Consider the following 17,910-nt stretch of genomic DNA (forward strand, 5'->3'; position numbering starts at 1 on the left):
ATGCCTGAAAAATCACTACTGCAGGAACAGAACGTGGACAATGCCAAGTTCTATTGCCAGCTTCAGCTGGCCCCTGGGACCACAGTTGTGTCAGCCTCTGGATGCTTTCCAGGCTTACCCTAGCAAAATACTTCCCTAGGTGGTACCTTCTCAGCTGTATTCTGAGTTCCAGCTCTCAGATAAATTTTGTGTTTTCACAATGTGGAGACTTTGGTGTATGAGATCTTTCACCTCAGGCCCCTTTGCTATTGTCTCATGCAGAACAAGAGGTTTCCCATGAACACTAGAGCCACCAGCCACCTTTCAGTGTGGACTCTAGATTTATACTTCCACATTTTTTGAGGAGGGGTGGGAGAGGGAGAGAGGGAGAGAGGGACACACAGAGACTGGCAAAGTAACTCTCTCTCCAGGTCTTGCTGCATAGCACTGGCCAGCTTGGAACTGACTTTGTAGACCTCCATGGCATCATATTCACAGTGACCCCTCCTGCCGTAGCCTGTGCCACCTTGTCTGCTTCCTTGGTTCTCAATCTCTTTCTGAAGGAGTTCTGATTAGGGACTTTGTAGAATGTCTCATTTGCGGCCTTGTCTGGTTGCTCTTGATGGCTAAATTGGCATTAGGAGTTATAGAGCAGAAAAGCAGAGAACCGAGGTGCTTCTAAGTCTCATACTCTATTAGAGGTGCTTCTAAGTCTCATACTCTATTATGCTGTGATAAGACATCACTATTGCTGGAACCTTGAACGCATGAGTGTAGAAGTGTTTGTTGGATTTTTCCATTGCTCATTTTGTTTGTTTGTTTTTCCAGACAGGGTTTCTTTTTGCAGGCCTCAAACTCTGCCTGCCTCAGCCTCCAGAGTGCTGGGATTGAAGGTAGCACCACCACCACCTGACTCTCCTTTCTAAATTCTCTATGGCTTTGTTTGGCTTTGTTTTGATTTATTTCTTTGGAGTGAGTTAAGTCTAGCATATTCTGAAGAAATTCTCTTGGGGCATGTACATAACATTATTTGAAATTTTTTCTAAGGAAAATGTGTCCTTTTTCCTTTGAGAGGTTATATCTAACCAGTTCTGTAGTTGGTGTTTTTTCTTACTTACATATTTATATATTTGTACTGTGCCTGCATGTGGCTGTATGCTCCTGTGTGTGCATGAGGAGATCGGAAAAGGGTATTGGAGGTCTCCTCTATCTCTGTTCACCTGTTCCTTTTGGGGGCAGGTTTCTGCTTGAACTTGGGGTTTGCATTTTCTCAGCTATTTTAAAGTAGCAAGCCATAATCCTCTTTCTTCCCACTTAAGAGTTTGGGGTTACAGGTATGTCAGGGATGCCCACCTTGTGACATTGATTCTGAGATACAAATTCTGGTCTTCAGGATTGTTTAGCAAGCACTTTTAACCACTGAGCCTTCCCTCCAGCCTCTGGGTTTTAAACTTGGAGCATTTATTGTTTGATTCTTGACTGAGTACTGCCATGTTGTCCGCTTAGTTTGGGTAGTTCATTCACAAAACAGTATGGAACAGGAGTCTGATGTCCAATATTTAAGTGTCTCTTTTGACTGGCACTCTAGGTTAGTTTGGCTTTTAGCATTGGTGTTCCAGTTACACTTTTCTTTTGTATTTGCTAAGTGTCCCAGTTTAGTTTGCTGGTTGCTGTTATGAAATAACATGATAAAAGAAGCTTAGGAGAAAACAGGGTTTAATTTAGCCCACAAAATTACAGTCCACTATTGCTTGAAGTCAGGGAAGCAGGGACTTGAAACACATAGTCACGTTCAGTTAAGAGCAGAGAGGAAACGAATGGATCATGCACATGCTCAGCTTGGTTTTTCTACTTTTATGTAGTATAGGACCCCAAACAAAGCGGTGCCATCTGGAGTGGGTGAGCCCTCCCCAACTCAACACAATCAAGACAGTTCTCCACAGATAAGCCCATAGGCCGACTCTGTCCCACAGGACTGCAGAGTCTGTTGGCTTGAAAACTAAAACTAGGAGTCACAGTTGAGGCAGTCACATCTGCCACAGGCCCACTTCTGAAGAAATTCTGGTTACAGTGCTCCCAAACACTGATGGCCCTTGGTCAGCTCAGGTGTAAGAGACCAACAGGAAGATGTTTTAATTATGGGCTTCTATGTTGCACAGATTGTAAAAATTCTGGTCTCAACTCTTAGTAATTGAGGGTTTGTGATTAAGAATGTTAAAACAAAACAAAACAAAAACAAAAAAAAGAGAAAAAAAGGGGTGGGGGGGGGTGGGGATTTTTTAGCTCAGTGCTAGAACACTTGCTAGGCAAGCTAGGCCCTGGGTTCAATCCTCAGCTCCAAAAAAAAAAAAAAAAAAGAAAAAAAGAAAAAAGAATGTTCTGCTTAGTCTATTTGGGGGGGACTCTTAAGAAGTTTCACAGGTTACATAATTTGTTGACTTTTAGTGGGTGGCATGGAGTCTTTACTATGTAGCTAAGGCTGACTTCAAATTCTGAGTAGCCGGGCCTGGCCATGAACTTGTGATCCTCTGCTTCAACCTCTCAAGCACTGGGATGACTTGGTATGCACCACCATGCCCAGCTCTAGATGAAATTTCCCAGTGCTAGAGGCTGGGAAGTGAAATCACGGTATCCAGATTCACTATCTGGTAACATTTGCTTTCTCACAGATGGCAATTTGTGACTATATCCTCCCATGGTGGAAGGGTAAAACTAACATCCATGGATCTCTTTTATAGGACTTATCCCATTGCTGTGGATTCTGCCCTGTATCTCCCAAAGTTCCTACTCCTAACACTGTTGTTATCTTAGGGGTGAGGTTTTTAAAAAGTCCACAATCCTTCAAGAGAGGTACAGCTGGTCCTGCCTTTCTGAGTCTTGACTTAAGAAAGAATAACTTTGCCTTTTTCTTTTCTGTCTCTTTCTTTTGGATGTTGGCCAGAGAGTAAGCATGCTTTTTCTGGAATTTTATACTTTCTTATTCTTTCTCCAAAGTCCGCCTCCCTGATACTTGGCTGCTTTTTTTGCCATGTGGCTGTCTACATGCTTACTTAAACAGCATAGCTTTTTTTCCCCTTCTTGTCTCCATTTTTCTTCTCTGCGACAATGCCAAGATTTACAAGTTGCCTGCCTTAAACAAAACAAAACAAAAAACCCTAATAAATAAGATCCTTAAGTTAAGGGAAAAAAACCTGAATTTTGGAGGGACACAAACATTTAGATGGATGCCTAACCTTTTGACATTGTAACCTGAAATTGTTACCTACAGAGGTAATGCTTGAGAACTATGAAATTAAGTAACAATTTCTTTTTTTTACAAAAAATAATCTCATGTTTTAAGTAAGTTTACAGTTTTGTGTTGGACTGCATTCATGGCTATTCTGGGCTGCAGCCAGTGGTTGGATACATGTAGAAGATACACTTCATATTTCCACTTTATTTATGTTTTATGGTGCTGGAGATTGAAGCCAGTGTCTGTAGCATGGTGGGCAAGCACTCTATCACGAGCTTCTGCCTCCCCAGTAGGCTTGTAGCTCGATAGACTTTGCCCTCGGTGACAAGTCCAGACCCAAGGCTAGGTCCTCACTAGTTGCATTGTTCTTTTTCCTGCCCTTTGGGTCATCTGACCTCTCGTAAGAGTAGGGCCCTGAACTTAAAGCCCAAACTCTAGGAAGTTTGTCCTGTGGCTCCAGGTCAGAGCCTAGCTTTTGAATGTCATTGCTTTCCCTCTTCCCGCTTTGTTCTGTATCTCCTAATAGCATCTTTGGTTTCCGGTTATCAAATTAACTACGTTGCCAACATACAAGATCTTTGTTTTTCTTCTGCTAATGGAAGAGGTGATTGAGTCTATGAAAATGTTAGTGATCTGGTTAGGTTTCATGAGTAAAGCAAGCAAACAAAATTTGAGGGACTAGTTCCTGGAATCAATGATCAAGGACTGAGAGTAAGGCTGACTTTATATATTTTATATAAACATGCATGTCCCTCCCCATTTTATTATGTTTTAGTAATTTAAGTTTCTGTAGTAGACACACACTCGTCTCATTAGAAAACCAACCTTTAATGTGTTTTTTTTTCCTCTTGAAGGAAGTAAAATGCTTACCAAAATAGTTTAAAAAATAAAAAAGCATCAAGATTTAAAAAATTGGCCGGGCAGTGGTGGCGCACGCCTTTAATCCCAGCACTCTGGAGGCAGAGCCAGGCGGATCTCTGTGAGTTCGAGGCCAGCCTGGGCTACCAAGTGAGTTCCAGGACAGGAACCAAAAACTACACAGAGAAACCCTGTCTCGAAACAAACAAACAAAAAAACCCAAAAAAATATTTAAAAAAATTTAGAACAATCTGAGTTTGGGAAATGCTCAAATTTCTTTTATATTCAATAGTTACATTAATGAATACTTATTTCAGTTTGTTTTATTTCAGCTTTGGCTAGATCAGAATCTAAGAGAGATGGAGGTTTTAAAAATAATTGGAGCTTTGATCATGAAGAAGAAAGTGAAGGAGATGCAGATAAAGAGTAAGGATGTTTCACTCTGATACTTTATAAGAACGAGACTTTTCAGTAGAAAATCAACTTATATTTTGTGGAAAGTTTTAATATTATGGTATCTTTTTACAGTAAGGAAAGATAAAGCAATATTTTATTGGTAAATAATTTTGCTTATATTTCTTAGTCTTTAAAATGTATGTGTATCTAATACATGTTTTCTAATGATTGAAAATGACTAGTCGGTAGTTTTCCAATTACGTCGTCTTGACTCCTCCTCTTTTTAAAAGACAGCCTTTCTGGAAACAATTTGAAAAGCCACAATTTATCAAGCCTCTGAACTTTGTATGAAAGATTAAGTCTTCCACTTTCTTTGTCTTCTGCTTGTGAACCTGCGATCAGCACCTTTGATCAGATTTCCATCCAGGGAAAGCAGCACCAGTCTAGATGATATGAATAGGCATTGTCCAGACAGAAGGAAAAGCAGTGCCATATTTTGTTAATGTTCTTGGAATCAATCCTGGGTGAACTTTTACAGGTGTGGGTCTTGTTTTGTTTTGTTTTTTGGTAATACCATAGATCAAGTGCAGAATTAACTAGAAAAGTGCTCTTCCATAGTGTACTTCCATTGCCTTTAATAAGATTTACAGTAGTACTTTTGCATACTAATAATCATGTTGCAAACTCAATACTGTTTTTAAGTTATTGGTTTACTGACTTCCTTTTCCATTGGCCAAAAGAAACAAGTTTAGGGCCATGCAAATACACAGAATTTTGGCAGAGCTATAAATATATTTTCATTTATTTACCTTTTTGTTGTTGTTGTTTTTAAATATTTATTCATTTATTATGTATACAGTATTATATCTGCACAGAAGAGGGCACCAGATCTCATTACAGATGGTTGTGAGCCACCATGTGGTTGCCGGGAATTGAACTCAGGACCTCTGGAAAAGCAGTCAGTGCTCTTCACCTCTGAGCCATCTCTCCAGCCCTTTGTTTTTGAACAGAGTTTCTTTGTATAATAGCCTTGGCTGTACTGGAACCTACTCTTTAGACCAGGTTGGCCTTGAACCCATAGAGATCCACCTGCCTCTGCCTTACAAGTGCTGGGATTAAAATTGTGTGCCACTACACCTAGCTATAAATATATTTTTAGAACTTTTGTTTTCCTGGTTCCCCTTTATAGCCCAGGCTAGCCTTTTACTCAGTGTAGCTCAGAGAGGCCTTGAGCTTAGCTGCCCTCCTTTACTCTCTGTAGTGCCAGATTGCAGGTGTACTTCACCACACCCAGGTTCTTACAAAGAAATCTTTGCACATGTTATCATTCAAGTATGTTGGCTGAATACTTGAAGAATTTCATGTCCATTATTTTAGATAATTTTATTTGAAAAGAACTTTGAACTAGTACATTTATTTCAACAAAGTCAGTGTTTTGTGGTCATCTTTCTCTTTTTTTTTTCTGGTTATTTAAAAAATCTTAGATATTTGATATTTATATAGTTTTGAAAAAATGGGACTAAATATGAAGTTATGACAGATATTTACCTTTCAGACATTCTAATACAATTTTTAGAAAAGAATTTTTGTATTAACAATGTTGGTAGAAAAAAGTAATGAAGCAAAACATTACATTTTTATTGAAGTTTACTGTATATAGCAGAATTATCTAAAAGATATCTTTGATCATGGTTATCTTTTTAAAATGATTTATTAAGGTGCCATCGTGTGCATCTCTTGTATGGATTGCACTTTGTGACATTGTGTTCCTCAGGGATTTCAACTTTCTGATCATGTTGAGGTTGCTGGTGAGCGGTTAATGTAGTAGCATGTTGGACATTGGCTCTAAGTGAAAGGTTGATGTCTCCAAGGGTGGTGTATAACTGTCATTGTGCTAATACCATTGGAATTCCTTTCGTCTCTTTAGCTAATTTTCCTTCCCTTAATGGTGCTCTGCTTTTATTACTTCTCTGTTCTCTAAATGTCAATTCAAGACAGAAGAGGAAGTAGTGAGCATAACTAAATATAAAATATATAGCCTGAAAAACAAGATCATATGTTCATTTAAGGGAGGGGTAAATGGATTGTCCTTTTTGCTCACTGCCTAGGTTTATTCATAATTGTGTTGAAAAGCAGCCAGCTGTATGCTGTTGTAGTTATTTCATGTTGCCATGGCAAAGATGTAACAGAGAACGTATATTTGCCTGAGGCTTTGCAGAAAAGTTTGCTGATCCCCCTCAGTTAGATGAGCAGTGAAAATAAAGCAGATGTATTAATGTGTGGACTCTAACTGTTGCTCAAGGTGTTTTTCCTTTATTTTCTGTATAGTGGGGCAAATCTACTCAGTGTAGAAGATGAGGATTCTGAAATCTCAAAAGGAAAAAAGGCAAGTGTTGCTCAAAAAATAATTCTTTCTTTTGTGTTATGTACCCCAAAAAACGTTATTTAAAAGATTTCTGTACCTTGTAATCCTGGCACTTAGGAGTTAATGAAGGGAGACTTGCCACAAGGCCAAAGCCAGTGGGGCTGTAGTGTGAGGCTGTCATTTTTAAAGAAAAAGGTTTATATGCTCTTTATTGTAAGTCCCAGTGCTCCTGTTCCTGACTCAAGACACAAACAGTTGTGATTTTTTGTTTATCTCTGTAGAAATGTGTCTTAGTTGGGTATTAAAAAATAGCTAAATAGGGCTGGAGAGATGGCTCTGAGGTTAAGAGCACTGACTACTGTTCCAAAGGACCCAAGTTCAATTCCCAGCACCCACATGGCAGCTCACAACTGCCTCTTAACTCCAGTTCCAGAGATCCGACAACCTCACACAGACATAAATGCAGGCAAAATACTAATGTTCATAAAATAAAAATAAATATTAACTTTGAAAAATAGCTACATGACTTATTAGAGGAAGAACGGTTTTGCCCATTGTTGCTTGGGCCTGTGACACATGGCAGCTTCATAGGGCTTCTCATCCACTGGCTGCCAGGAAGCAGAAAAGGAGTGTGCTTACTGTCTCTCTTTCCCTGGGAACTTCTGGAGGCCATCTGAGCTTCCATAGAAAATAGCTCTGGGACTGGGGAGATAGCTCAGTGGGTAGTGTTTGCTGCATGAACATGAGGACCAGGGATCTCCAGGGCTTTGCTCATGCCAAGCAAACAACTCTACAAACTAAGCCTCTTCACCCTCCATTGCTCAGGAGTTTTCGGCTTATATTATTTGGGAAACTGACTTGAGCCAGAAGTATTAGGTTGATTTTTATGAATAGGAATGTTGTAACTGTGAGATAGTCATCCATAAATGGCTCAGTTTATATCAGTTTATACTTGTTACTACTGTATTTCTCACGCCTCAGTATTTGATATTTTCTGACTAAGAGCATAAATATTTAAAATTTCTAGGGGAAAAGAAGTAGATATTCCAGATATCTAAAACAGGAAAACAGTGTTTATGTTGATTTTTTTTTTAAAGAAACTGGGTGTGTGTGTGTGTGTGTGTGTGTGTGTGTGTGTGTGTGTGTGCGTGCGTGTGCGTGTGTGTGCGCTCCAAAGTTGAGTGTCTTCTTTGACTGATCTTTGCTTTATTATTGAGGCAGAATTTCTTGCTTAACCCAGAGTTTGCTGATATGGCTCTTGTAGCTATCCCCACTTGCCTGGGTATCCTGTCTGCTTTCCAATGCTGGGATTTCAAGTGGCAACCATGCCTGCCTGGCTTTTCTGAGGGTTCTGAGAATCCAGACTCCACTCCGCATGCTTGTGTAGCATCGTGTCTTACAGTTTCCTACTTGTGTGACAAGAAAACAATTTGTAAGCTTATATTTTGTGATTCTCCTATAGAATAATATATTTATGGGCCTGGGGTATGGTAAAGTGCTTGCCTAGCATACATGAAACCATTGGTTTGAACCTTGGGGTATGGTGGTGCATAAAGCAGGATCAGAGGTTCAAGTTCATCCTCAGTTACATGGAAGTTCAAGGCCAGTGTGGGATGCATGAGACCCTGCCTCAAGAAAACGTTAATAAGCCAGGTATGGTGACCTTTGCCTTTAGTGCTGGAACTGGGGAGGAAGAGGCAGGCAGATCTGAGTTTAAAACCAGCCAGGGCTACACTGAATACCTACCTATCTCTAGAACAGCCAAACAAATCAACCAAGATAATAAGTAAAATTCTTTTTAAAAAAGAAAGCAAAAGAAATGATAAATTAATTTTCCTGGAACTAAATACTAAGTGTAACAGATAGTAAAAGCTCCCCCCCCCTTTTTTGAGACAGGGTTTCTCTGTGTAGTTTTGGTGCCTGTCCTGGATCTTGCTCTGTAGACCAGGCTGGCCTCGAACTCACAGAGATCCGCCTGGCTCTGCCTCCAGAGTGCTGGGACTAAAGGTGTGCACCACCACTGCCCTGCTATAAAAGCCTTTTTAAAGGGAATTGACAGTATAATAAATGGTAGTTTCTGTGAGCTCCATAGTTCCTAACTGTATTAGTTAATATCCTGACAAAAGGTGAATTAGGGGAGAAAGGCTTCTTTTTCCTGACAGTTCAGAAGGTGCAGTCCAGATGAGGCAGGCTCTCCACAGGAGTGTGAGGCCAGCCTGGCAGTCAGGAAGCAGTGATCACATTGTATTTGCACAAAGAGAACAGGAAGTGGGGGCAGATTACAAACTCTCAAAACCCACCCTTGGGGACATATTTTCTTTAGCAAGCCTGTTCTGTTTAGAGCCTCCACAACTCTCCAGGCATCACACCTGGAACCAGGAGTCCAGACACATGAGCATGGGGATATGTAGTGTGTGTGTGTGTGTGTGTGTGTGTGTGTGTGTGTGTGTGTTGCTATTGCTTTGATGACGTTGGATTGTTGGAAGATATTCCCTCAAATGCTTTCTCAAAACAGATACTCATTCATTTGAGACAGAGTATTACTGTGGAGCCTATGCTGACCTTGAACACTCCATCCTGCTAGGTCTTCCTTTCCAGTTCCTCTCCAGATTTAGACTTGTACCACCATATCCGCCTTCAGAAGGGACTGTTTGAAAACACATGGTTCTTTAATCAGAAACATGGTTGAGGGGCTGGGAAGACAGCACAGTGCTGAAGTGCTTGAGGACTTGCAATTTCAAACTCTCAATCCTGCCTCTGGCTCCCAGGTGTTCACAAACAAGAATGTGTCTCTTTGCCTGTGCTACTGCAGGTTTTTAATGTAAAGCTTTCACTTATAGCATTCCTAACATGGCAATATATCAGAACCACCCAGGAAGTAACCTCAGATACAGCTCTCGTAGTGAAGACATCTGTGGGAGTTCTGTTGTTTTATGTCAGGAATCCAACCTGGCCTTTGAACACAGGAGGCAAGCATCTACCTCAAGAACAATGAAAGACTGTTATCTTTATCTCAGTTAGCTCTGTTCTTTTTGCCGGTTTATTTGAACCTAAGAGACTTTGTTCTGTAGAGCAAATAGATTTACTTTGGGCTAGTGATGAAGACTATTGCCAGTTTTATCACTTTATCCCAGTCTAGATTCCATAGTAAGACCTTGGTGTTTTGTTTTGGTTTTTAAAGAAATTAAGCTGGGGCTGGAGAGATGGTTAAGAGCACCACTGCTGTTCTCGAGGTCCAGAGTTCAATTCCTAGCAACCATATAGTGGCTCACAACCATCGCAAATGAGATCTGGCGCCCTCTTCTGGCCTGCAGGAAGATATACAGGCAGAACACTGGATACATAATAAATAAATAAATCTTCAAAAAAAAAAAAAAAAAAGGAATGGAGCTGGATGTGTGGATGTGGCAGCACATGGCTGCTATCCCACAGGAGTCTGAGGAGGCTTATTCTGAGTGGTAATCCTGTTGGGCTCTATACCAAGACTGTGTGTCTACAAGGGTGCGAAATCCCACTCCGAGGAGGTGTGGAAAGGGAGTAAATATGATCAAAATACATTGTATGATAGTCTCAAAAATTAGTATTTCTTAAACAGAGGGAGAAGGAAGAAGATATTAAAATAGATAAGAAGGCCAAACTATGGGTAAAAGTTGCTACACATCGAGGAAGAAGAGAACTGCATACATGAAATGAGTACATAGACAATGAAAAAAATAGTAAAATAATTATAGTTTTCTTTTATGTTGGGGCTGGAGAGATGGCACAGTGGTTAAGACTACTTGCTATTCTTGAAGAGGCCCTGGGTTAAATTCCCAGGACCCACGCCCACATGTGCTCACAACTGTCTATAATTCCAGTTCTAGGGGATCCAATACTCTCTTCTAGCCTAAGACACCAGAGCCCTACACAGTACACATACATACATTTGGGCAAAACACCCAGACCCACTTTAAAAGAAAAAAGAAGAACTGAGGACCGTTGAGTCTGAAAGCAGCTTTTGCCTTATTCAGTGAACCATACTAAAGATAGGTTGGTTAAATATCGGTGATCAGGCTCTTCTTGTCAGTATGTTTATGTTACATTTATATCTGAAGGCACAAAGACATGATCAGTTTGTGTTTGTGTAGGAACTTTGATACTGAGGCAAAGGCACATGTTTTGCAGTGTTATCCCACTGATGGCAGCAGGTCTGTTAAGCAGTGGAAATGTTAGTTTTTGTTACTATTTTTTGGGGGGGGAGGGTATTGGTTTGCTCTGTAGAGAGGAAACAAGCCTAAGATTCATTACCTTAATTTTTCTAAGTGTTTTGGGGGAGAGTTATATGAAAAGAAAAAATAATATATTCCCTGTTCCTACATATTTACATTGTCTTTAGGAGAAAGAAGTGAACCATTTCCGCTCAAGTCTGTCCTGCTGCCTTCTCACCAAACCCCATCCCTCTGTCCCCAATAGCTGTGTATATTTTACTTGTTCATCCCCTCTTCCTGTGCACAGCCCTCCCCACCCTTCCCTTCCCTTTGTTCTTCCCATGCCTCTTTCCCTTTCTTTGAGACAGCCTCACTGTAATAAGCCTCAACTGGCCTGGAACTCGTTGTATAGAACAGGCTGGCCTTAAATTTATGCATTAATCATGGCTTCACCTCCCTGTCTCCAGAGTGCTGAAATTAGGCCGCTATGCCCTGTTGACATTTACATTTTTAAATAACGTGTGTGTGTGTGTGTGTGTGTGTGTGTGTGTGTGCGCGCACATGCACATTAAGTAGAGAGAATGTGAAGCAGTCAGATCTCTCCTTTCACCGTTGTTATTCCTGGGGATCAAACTCCCAGTTGCCAGACTTGGTGGTGGCAAGAGCCTTTGCTCACCTAGCCATCTTCTGGTTTACTAAATGTGTGGCCCAGGCTGGACTTGAAATTGTGATCCTGCTGCCTCCACCCTATGTGCCTTCAGAACTGGCTTGTTTTTAACTAATGAGTTTCAGGTGCTGTTGATAGAGGCTCATGCACACCAAGTCCTTTATTGACTCTAACATCTGTGGATCTTTTTGCAGTTAAATCAGAGATCTGAAATTGTGGCTACGAGTTCTGGAGACTTCATCTTGAAGACTTATGTAAAACGAAACAAGGCCAACAGCTTTCGAACTTCGAAAGGCAACCCAATTGGACTTAACATGTTAAGCAACAATAAGAAACTGAGGTACATGTAAAAGTTGGATACATTCTCTACAAATACAAAGATTGATGTGTAGATGCTTCAGTATGGAGAAGGTAAAGACAGAGTTGGACACTGTGGCCAGGGGCCTTCCCACCCCCTTTCTTTGGAATTTGTCAGTAAGGCCAGAACCTTGCATAGATTCTCTGAATCCCAAAAAAAATAAATAAATAAACACTCATTTATTTATTCATTCATTCATTCATTCATTCATTCATTCATTCATTCATTGTGTGTACACGTACATACATGTGCCATGATGTGCATGTGGAGGTCAGAACAACTTGAGGGAGTTGAGTTGTTCTCTCCCATCATGTGGGTCCTGGGATGGAACTCAGGACTTGGCTTGGTGGCAGTTGCCTTTACCTGCTGAATCACCTCTTTAGGAGATCCAGTCTTTAGAAACTATTTTTTATGTATTTGTTTATTTTTGTGTATGTGTGTGATGCATGTATGCGTGCACTCTGTGTGGAAGCCAGACAGAATTTGTTGTTGGCTGTTTTCTATTTCCTAACTTTTTTCTTTTTTGAGACCTGGTCACTGTGCGGCCCAGAACTCGTTATGTAGATCAGACTGGCCTCCAATTCAGAGATCCAAATCTGCCTCTTTCCCTAATTGCTGGGGGTTAAAGGGATGCACTAGAATGCCTGGCCTACTTCTTTCTTTTTCTTTTTAAGACATAGTCCCTCACTGAATCTTTAGCATTCTGTTTGAGGTAGACTGTTTACCACAGAGCCCTGAGATGTCCTCACCATGGCAGTGTTGGGGCCCACATGAGGTTTGCACAAAGATGCTAAGGATCTGACCTCAAGTTCTCCTGCTCACACAGCTATCGCTTTACCCCCTGAGCTATCATTCAGTCCCCTTTGAGGCTTGAATTAGGACTTAATTGTAGTGATTTCTGAATATTTGTGTTGCAAGAAATATTTTAGTGTGTGACATGTCATACATTTTCTTTTATGTAGGTATGGGAAAAATGAGTCACAACATGAGAAGTCTAAGGCAGTATAATATAGGTACTCACACTCACATACCTCCTGGTTCAGATCATCTCATCAAGGGTCTTGTTTTTCTCTTAAGATTTATTCTACTTCTTCAGATAAAACATTCCTTTCCTAGAGGCTATGGTAGTAAACGATTGTTACCCTAGGACTGAGCTATTAGTATCAGTAACATCCCATAAATGGAGTTGAAAATCACTCTTGTTAGAAACAGAAAAGCTACTCTATCGCTATATAGATAACTAAATAAGATCTGGAAACAGCAGGTAACATTCGAGTTAGAATTAAAGTTTAGACTTTGGACTTCTACTCTAGTATCCTGGTTATTCTTTTCCCTTAGGAAGGTTTGAAATACTTGAAAAGATATTAGGAAGTCTTCTAGTAGACAATGTTAGATGTTAATTTGGTTTGTCTTGTTTCAAAAATTATTTTAGTGCACAGTTTTTATGTGTGTGCATGCTCAGATTTAAAGGGTTATTTTGTCAGTATGTGAGCAATTTTTTTTAATCTGTTCAAACTGTTCTTTGTTTTTGAATGTGCAGTGAAAATACACAAGCTACAGCATTATGTCCTGGAACTGTAGTTCATGGTAGACGCTTCCATCATGCTCATGCACAGATATCAGGTGTCAAAACAGCGGCCCAGAGGTAAGGACCTCATCTCTTGGCCTGTCATTCCCTCTTTTTAAGTATTCTTTTAAAGATTCTTTTTCACCCTTTTCATTTGTAGAACTTGGCAGTTTTCACTGTTTTTGAAGAGTTATACCTCCGAAATAATTCATGACTTGTTATACTTTATTTTATACTTGTTTTTTTAGAAAGTCACGCTTTTGTGGAGAATTTAAGATTAGAACCATTTGCTGTATTTCTTTGTAGAGCTAAGAAGATACTTAATGAAGCTGATAAATATCGATCTTACTGTACTAACTTGAACTAACTTGACCTAAGGAGCAAAACTAAATTTTATTAGTTTTCTTGTCTTACAAGATTTCAGAGTATCAAGCAAATCCCATTAGTTTTAAGTGTTTGATCATATTACAAATTTAAGAGTTTACACTGATGTTGGAAGTACTGTTTCATCCTTAGAACAGTGGTTGGAAAAAAGGTTGGTCTTTTAAAAGATTTTGAGCTTTTTCAGAATCTTTTTTAGAATATTAACATCTTTTAATTGATTCAAGATTCTTAGGCTCTAGGATGTTAAACTATAAATACTTAACTGATAACATTTATTTTTTGTATACAATGTACATGGTGTTTTTAAGGTTGTTATTCATTAAAAAACAATGTTTCAAACCTTAGAAACTTGCTATATATGATGTTTATTTAGATTTACTACAATATATCTTTGACTTAAAAATTTTTAAATGTTTCTCATAATTTAAGATGACTACATGAAAAGTTTTGCTTTTCTTAAATATGTTGCTATAGTTTTCACAAGATTCTTAAGAAATTCAGTTCAATAGACAGAAGTTACTGCTCACACTAAAAATTTGCTTTGTTATAATACAGGGAACACAAACAAATCAGGCTCTCTGTAGACAAATTTCTGAAGAGTCTTATTAAATAAGAAACAGCCAAATACAGGGATGCAAGCCATACAGATCAGAGCAATAGCTGCCAACTAACCTTAGCTCACCACGTTGATGTAGCTTCCCAAAAGAGCCTCTTCCTGTCTAACCTGCGCCTTTATTGCCTTCCTGTCCTGACTTCTCATTGGCTCTAAGCCCAGCCACATCCCTTCCTCGTCACTGCCTGTCTGTACAGACCTCCAGGTCTCTATGGTTGGTACTGGGATAAAAGGTGAATGTCACCACAATTGGCTGTGTCCTTGAACACACAGGAACTCTGCCTGCCATGTGATCGGATTAAGAGCATGTGCCACTACTGCCTCGCTTTTGTTTATGCCTCTCTATGACCTCTGATCTCTAGGCAAACTTTATTTATTAACATACAAGTAAAATATCACATTTCAGCACAAATAAAATATCACCCCAGCTCTCTGGCCAATATGAAGCTCTAACATAAGGATAAAAAAATAAGATGTATGGTTACACAAAAAAATTAAAGTCAGAAAATTGAGTTGTGTTTTATGCTCGTTCTTTACCTTATTGTATCTTTTTGTTTGTTTGTTTTTGGAGATAGCGTTTCTCGGTGTAGTTTTGGTGCCTGTCCTGCATCTCACTCTGTAGACCAGGCTGGCCTCCCAAGTGCTGAGATTACAGGCGTGCACCACCACTACCACCTGACCACCTTATTATGTGTATTGCTGCTCATCTCTGTAAATGTTAAGATTTAGTTTGTAAGAGCTAGTGTTATTGGTGAGGAAAAAAAAAAGTTGTTTTCTAAAAAACAGCAACCAGAATTAATTCATATTCCAAGACAATTCTGAGTCAAAATATCTTGCCAGTTTGCTTAGGAACAGTAAAGGAAACTCAAGGATCAGATGATCAGGGCAGAATCTGTCTGCTTGTGTTTGTCTCAAATTCCGTGTAAGAGTGAACATTTCTTGTTCTATGACCAGTCTTCTAAGGAATTTGAACCCCAAAGTCAAGTCATTGTAAGTTCTCAGTTTTATTTCTTCAAAAACAAAGGGATTTATATGTCACTAAACAGTGTATTGGAAGATTAATATGACCAAGTCCCACCCTCTAGGATCAAATTTAATGAATAATGGTTAAAGACAGAAAGGTGAATAAATGAATCCAGATGTGGTGGCATATGCCTATAATCCCAGCACATAGAATCTAGCCGAGGCAGCAAGAATGCCGTGGATTTGAGGACATCTTGGGCTAGAGAATTTAGTGAGGGCTACTGCAGAGGGAGGCCCTCCAGCACCACCCTGGCCCAGTGACAAGGGCTTAGGTGGAGGTTTATTCGTTGGGATATGCAAACTGGCTGTGGGAAGAGCACAGCACAGCACAGGGCTGTAGTTGGAGTTTTCCTGCCTGGCCCACAGTGAGGACAAATCTCTCTTACCCGCCAGGCCCATAGACACTCAGAACCAACCAAGAAAGCACACAGAAACATACATTGTTTACAAACTGTGTGGCCGTGGCAGGCTTCTTGTTATCTACTTCTTCTATCTTAAATTAACCCATTTCTATTAATCTATACTTTGCCACATGGCTTGTGGCTTACCGGTGTCTTTACATGTTGCTTCTCATGGTGGCAGCTGGCAGTCTCTCCGCCCCAGCCTTTACTTCCCAGAATTCTCTTCTCTCTTGTCCCGCCTATACTTCCTGCCTGGCCACTGGCCAAACAGCATTTTATTTATGTAGAGCGATATCCACAGCACAGTGCTGTCCTGCAGAGGATAGGACATGGCAGCCTTTGAGAATGCTTCACAGGCCCCGAGTACATTGACAGATCTGAAGGAAAAAGAACTCTTGATTTAAGAGAAATCTTACTTTGAAATTTAAGAACCGTTACCAATTTGGTAGTTCACAGAGCTTCTTTTGGAGAGAGTAGTAGGGCATGTTTTTGAAGTCAGTCTTAGACACTGTATTCTAGTAATTTGTAGTTTTTAAGGAAGATTGATAGTTCTTTTGCAGGGGGAGGTTGTTAAATATTATCAGATTTGTATCATTTGAGGGAGATGATTAACTTTCTAATCTATTTTCATACTACTAAACTTTCTAATCTATTTTCATACTACTATTCCAAAATTACTTTATACATAAAAGATAGGCCCATACACTAACAGTGCTAAGGAAATTATTGGAGAAAAATGAACTGCAAGTATTTAAAAATCTGATTACATCATGGCTCCACCCCACTTTTAAGCAGACTATAAAACTACACTTTTTATAGTTGTTTTATTTATAATTTCACTTTTTAATCATTTTTTCTTAGCTTTCTTTTAAGGGTTGGTTAAAACATCTGATAAGGGGAAAATAAATGTCTTTAAAAAACGTGTAATCCAGTGAGGTATGACACATGTCTGTAACTTACCACGTAGGATCATGAGTTTGAGGCTAGCCTTCATTGAGACCTTTTCTCAGACACAACACACACACACACACACACACACACACACACACACACACACACAAATACAGGAGAAACTGGGTTCTAGAAAAAGCAAGATGTAATTATTAATGGATGGCTCAACCTTGGGAGACGTTTTGAAATCCTAAATCAGGACATGAATATCAGAATTAAATCAGTGTCCTATTTTCCTCTTTTTATTTTTATGGTTTTATTTGAAGATTTATTTTTAGTTTTAACTATGTGTCTGTGTGTAGCTGTGTGCACATGAGTTTAAAAGTGCTCAGAGGCCAGAAGAGAGTGTTGGACCCACTGGAGCTGGAGCTGGAGGAGTTGTGTGTCCCTAATGCGGAAGCCGGAAGTCAAACTTGGGTCCTCTGTATGAGTAGCATCTATTCTTAACCACTGAGCCATCTTTCTAACCCCTCCTTTTCTTTTCTTTCTTTTTTTTTTTTTTTTAAAGATTTATTCACTTATTATGTATACAGTGTTCTGTCTGCACGTATCTCTACACACCAGAAGAGGGCGCCAGATCTCATTACAGATGGTTGTGAGCCACCATGTGGGTGCTGGGAATTGAACTCAGGACCTTTGGAAGAGCAAGCAGTGCTCTTAACCTCTGAGCCATCTCTCCAGCCCCCCTCCTTTTCTTTTCAAGACCACTAGTACATTAGCTAAAAGAAACTTTTCTTTGCCACGCTGTATGAAATGGTCAAAGAAGAATATAAGTTGATACTTTCAAAGTCCTGCTTTATTAATAATAACTTCTACATATGTAATCTATCTTTATATATACATATACATCCTCTGGTGTGAAACCTTGATAATGCATACATTGAAGCTTCTTGTGGAATGCTGTGACTTGTAAATTAGGTGTGTGTGTG

General features: G+C 39.7%; 1 protein-coding gene across 2 annotated transcripts in view; it reads left to right on the top strand.

Annotated features, from left to right (window-relative positions):
• Senp6 (SUMO specific peptidase 6) overlaps window positions 1–17,910 on the top strand; it is a 93,301-nt gene that overhangs the window by 12,198 nt on the left and 63,193 nt on the right. For both annotated transcript variants that reach the window (XM_036192115.1, XM_036192116.1), the window contains exons 2-5: window positions 4,402–4,495; window positions 6,794–6,851; window positions 11,879–12,024; window positions 13,583–13,687. In XM_036192115.1, the coding sequence (XP_036048008.1) occupies window positions 4,402–4,495; window positions 6,794–6,851; window positions 11,879–12,024; window positions 13,583–13,687 (403 nt within the window). The remainder of the gene's footprint in view (window positions 1–4,401; window positions 4,496–6,793; window positions 6,852–11,878; window positions 12,025–13,582; window positions 13,688–17,910) is intronic.

This window comes from Onychomys torridus, chromosome 7 (genome assembly GCF_903995425.1).
Source record: "Onychomys torridus chromosome 7, mOncTor1.1, whole genome shotgun sequence".
In the NCBI taxonomy this organism is placed as follows: Eukaryota; Metazoa; Chordata; class Mammalia; order Rodentia; family Cricetidae; genus Onychomys; species Onychomys torridus.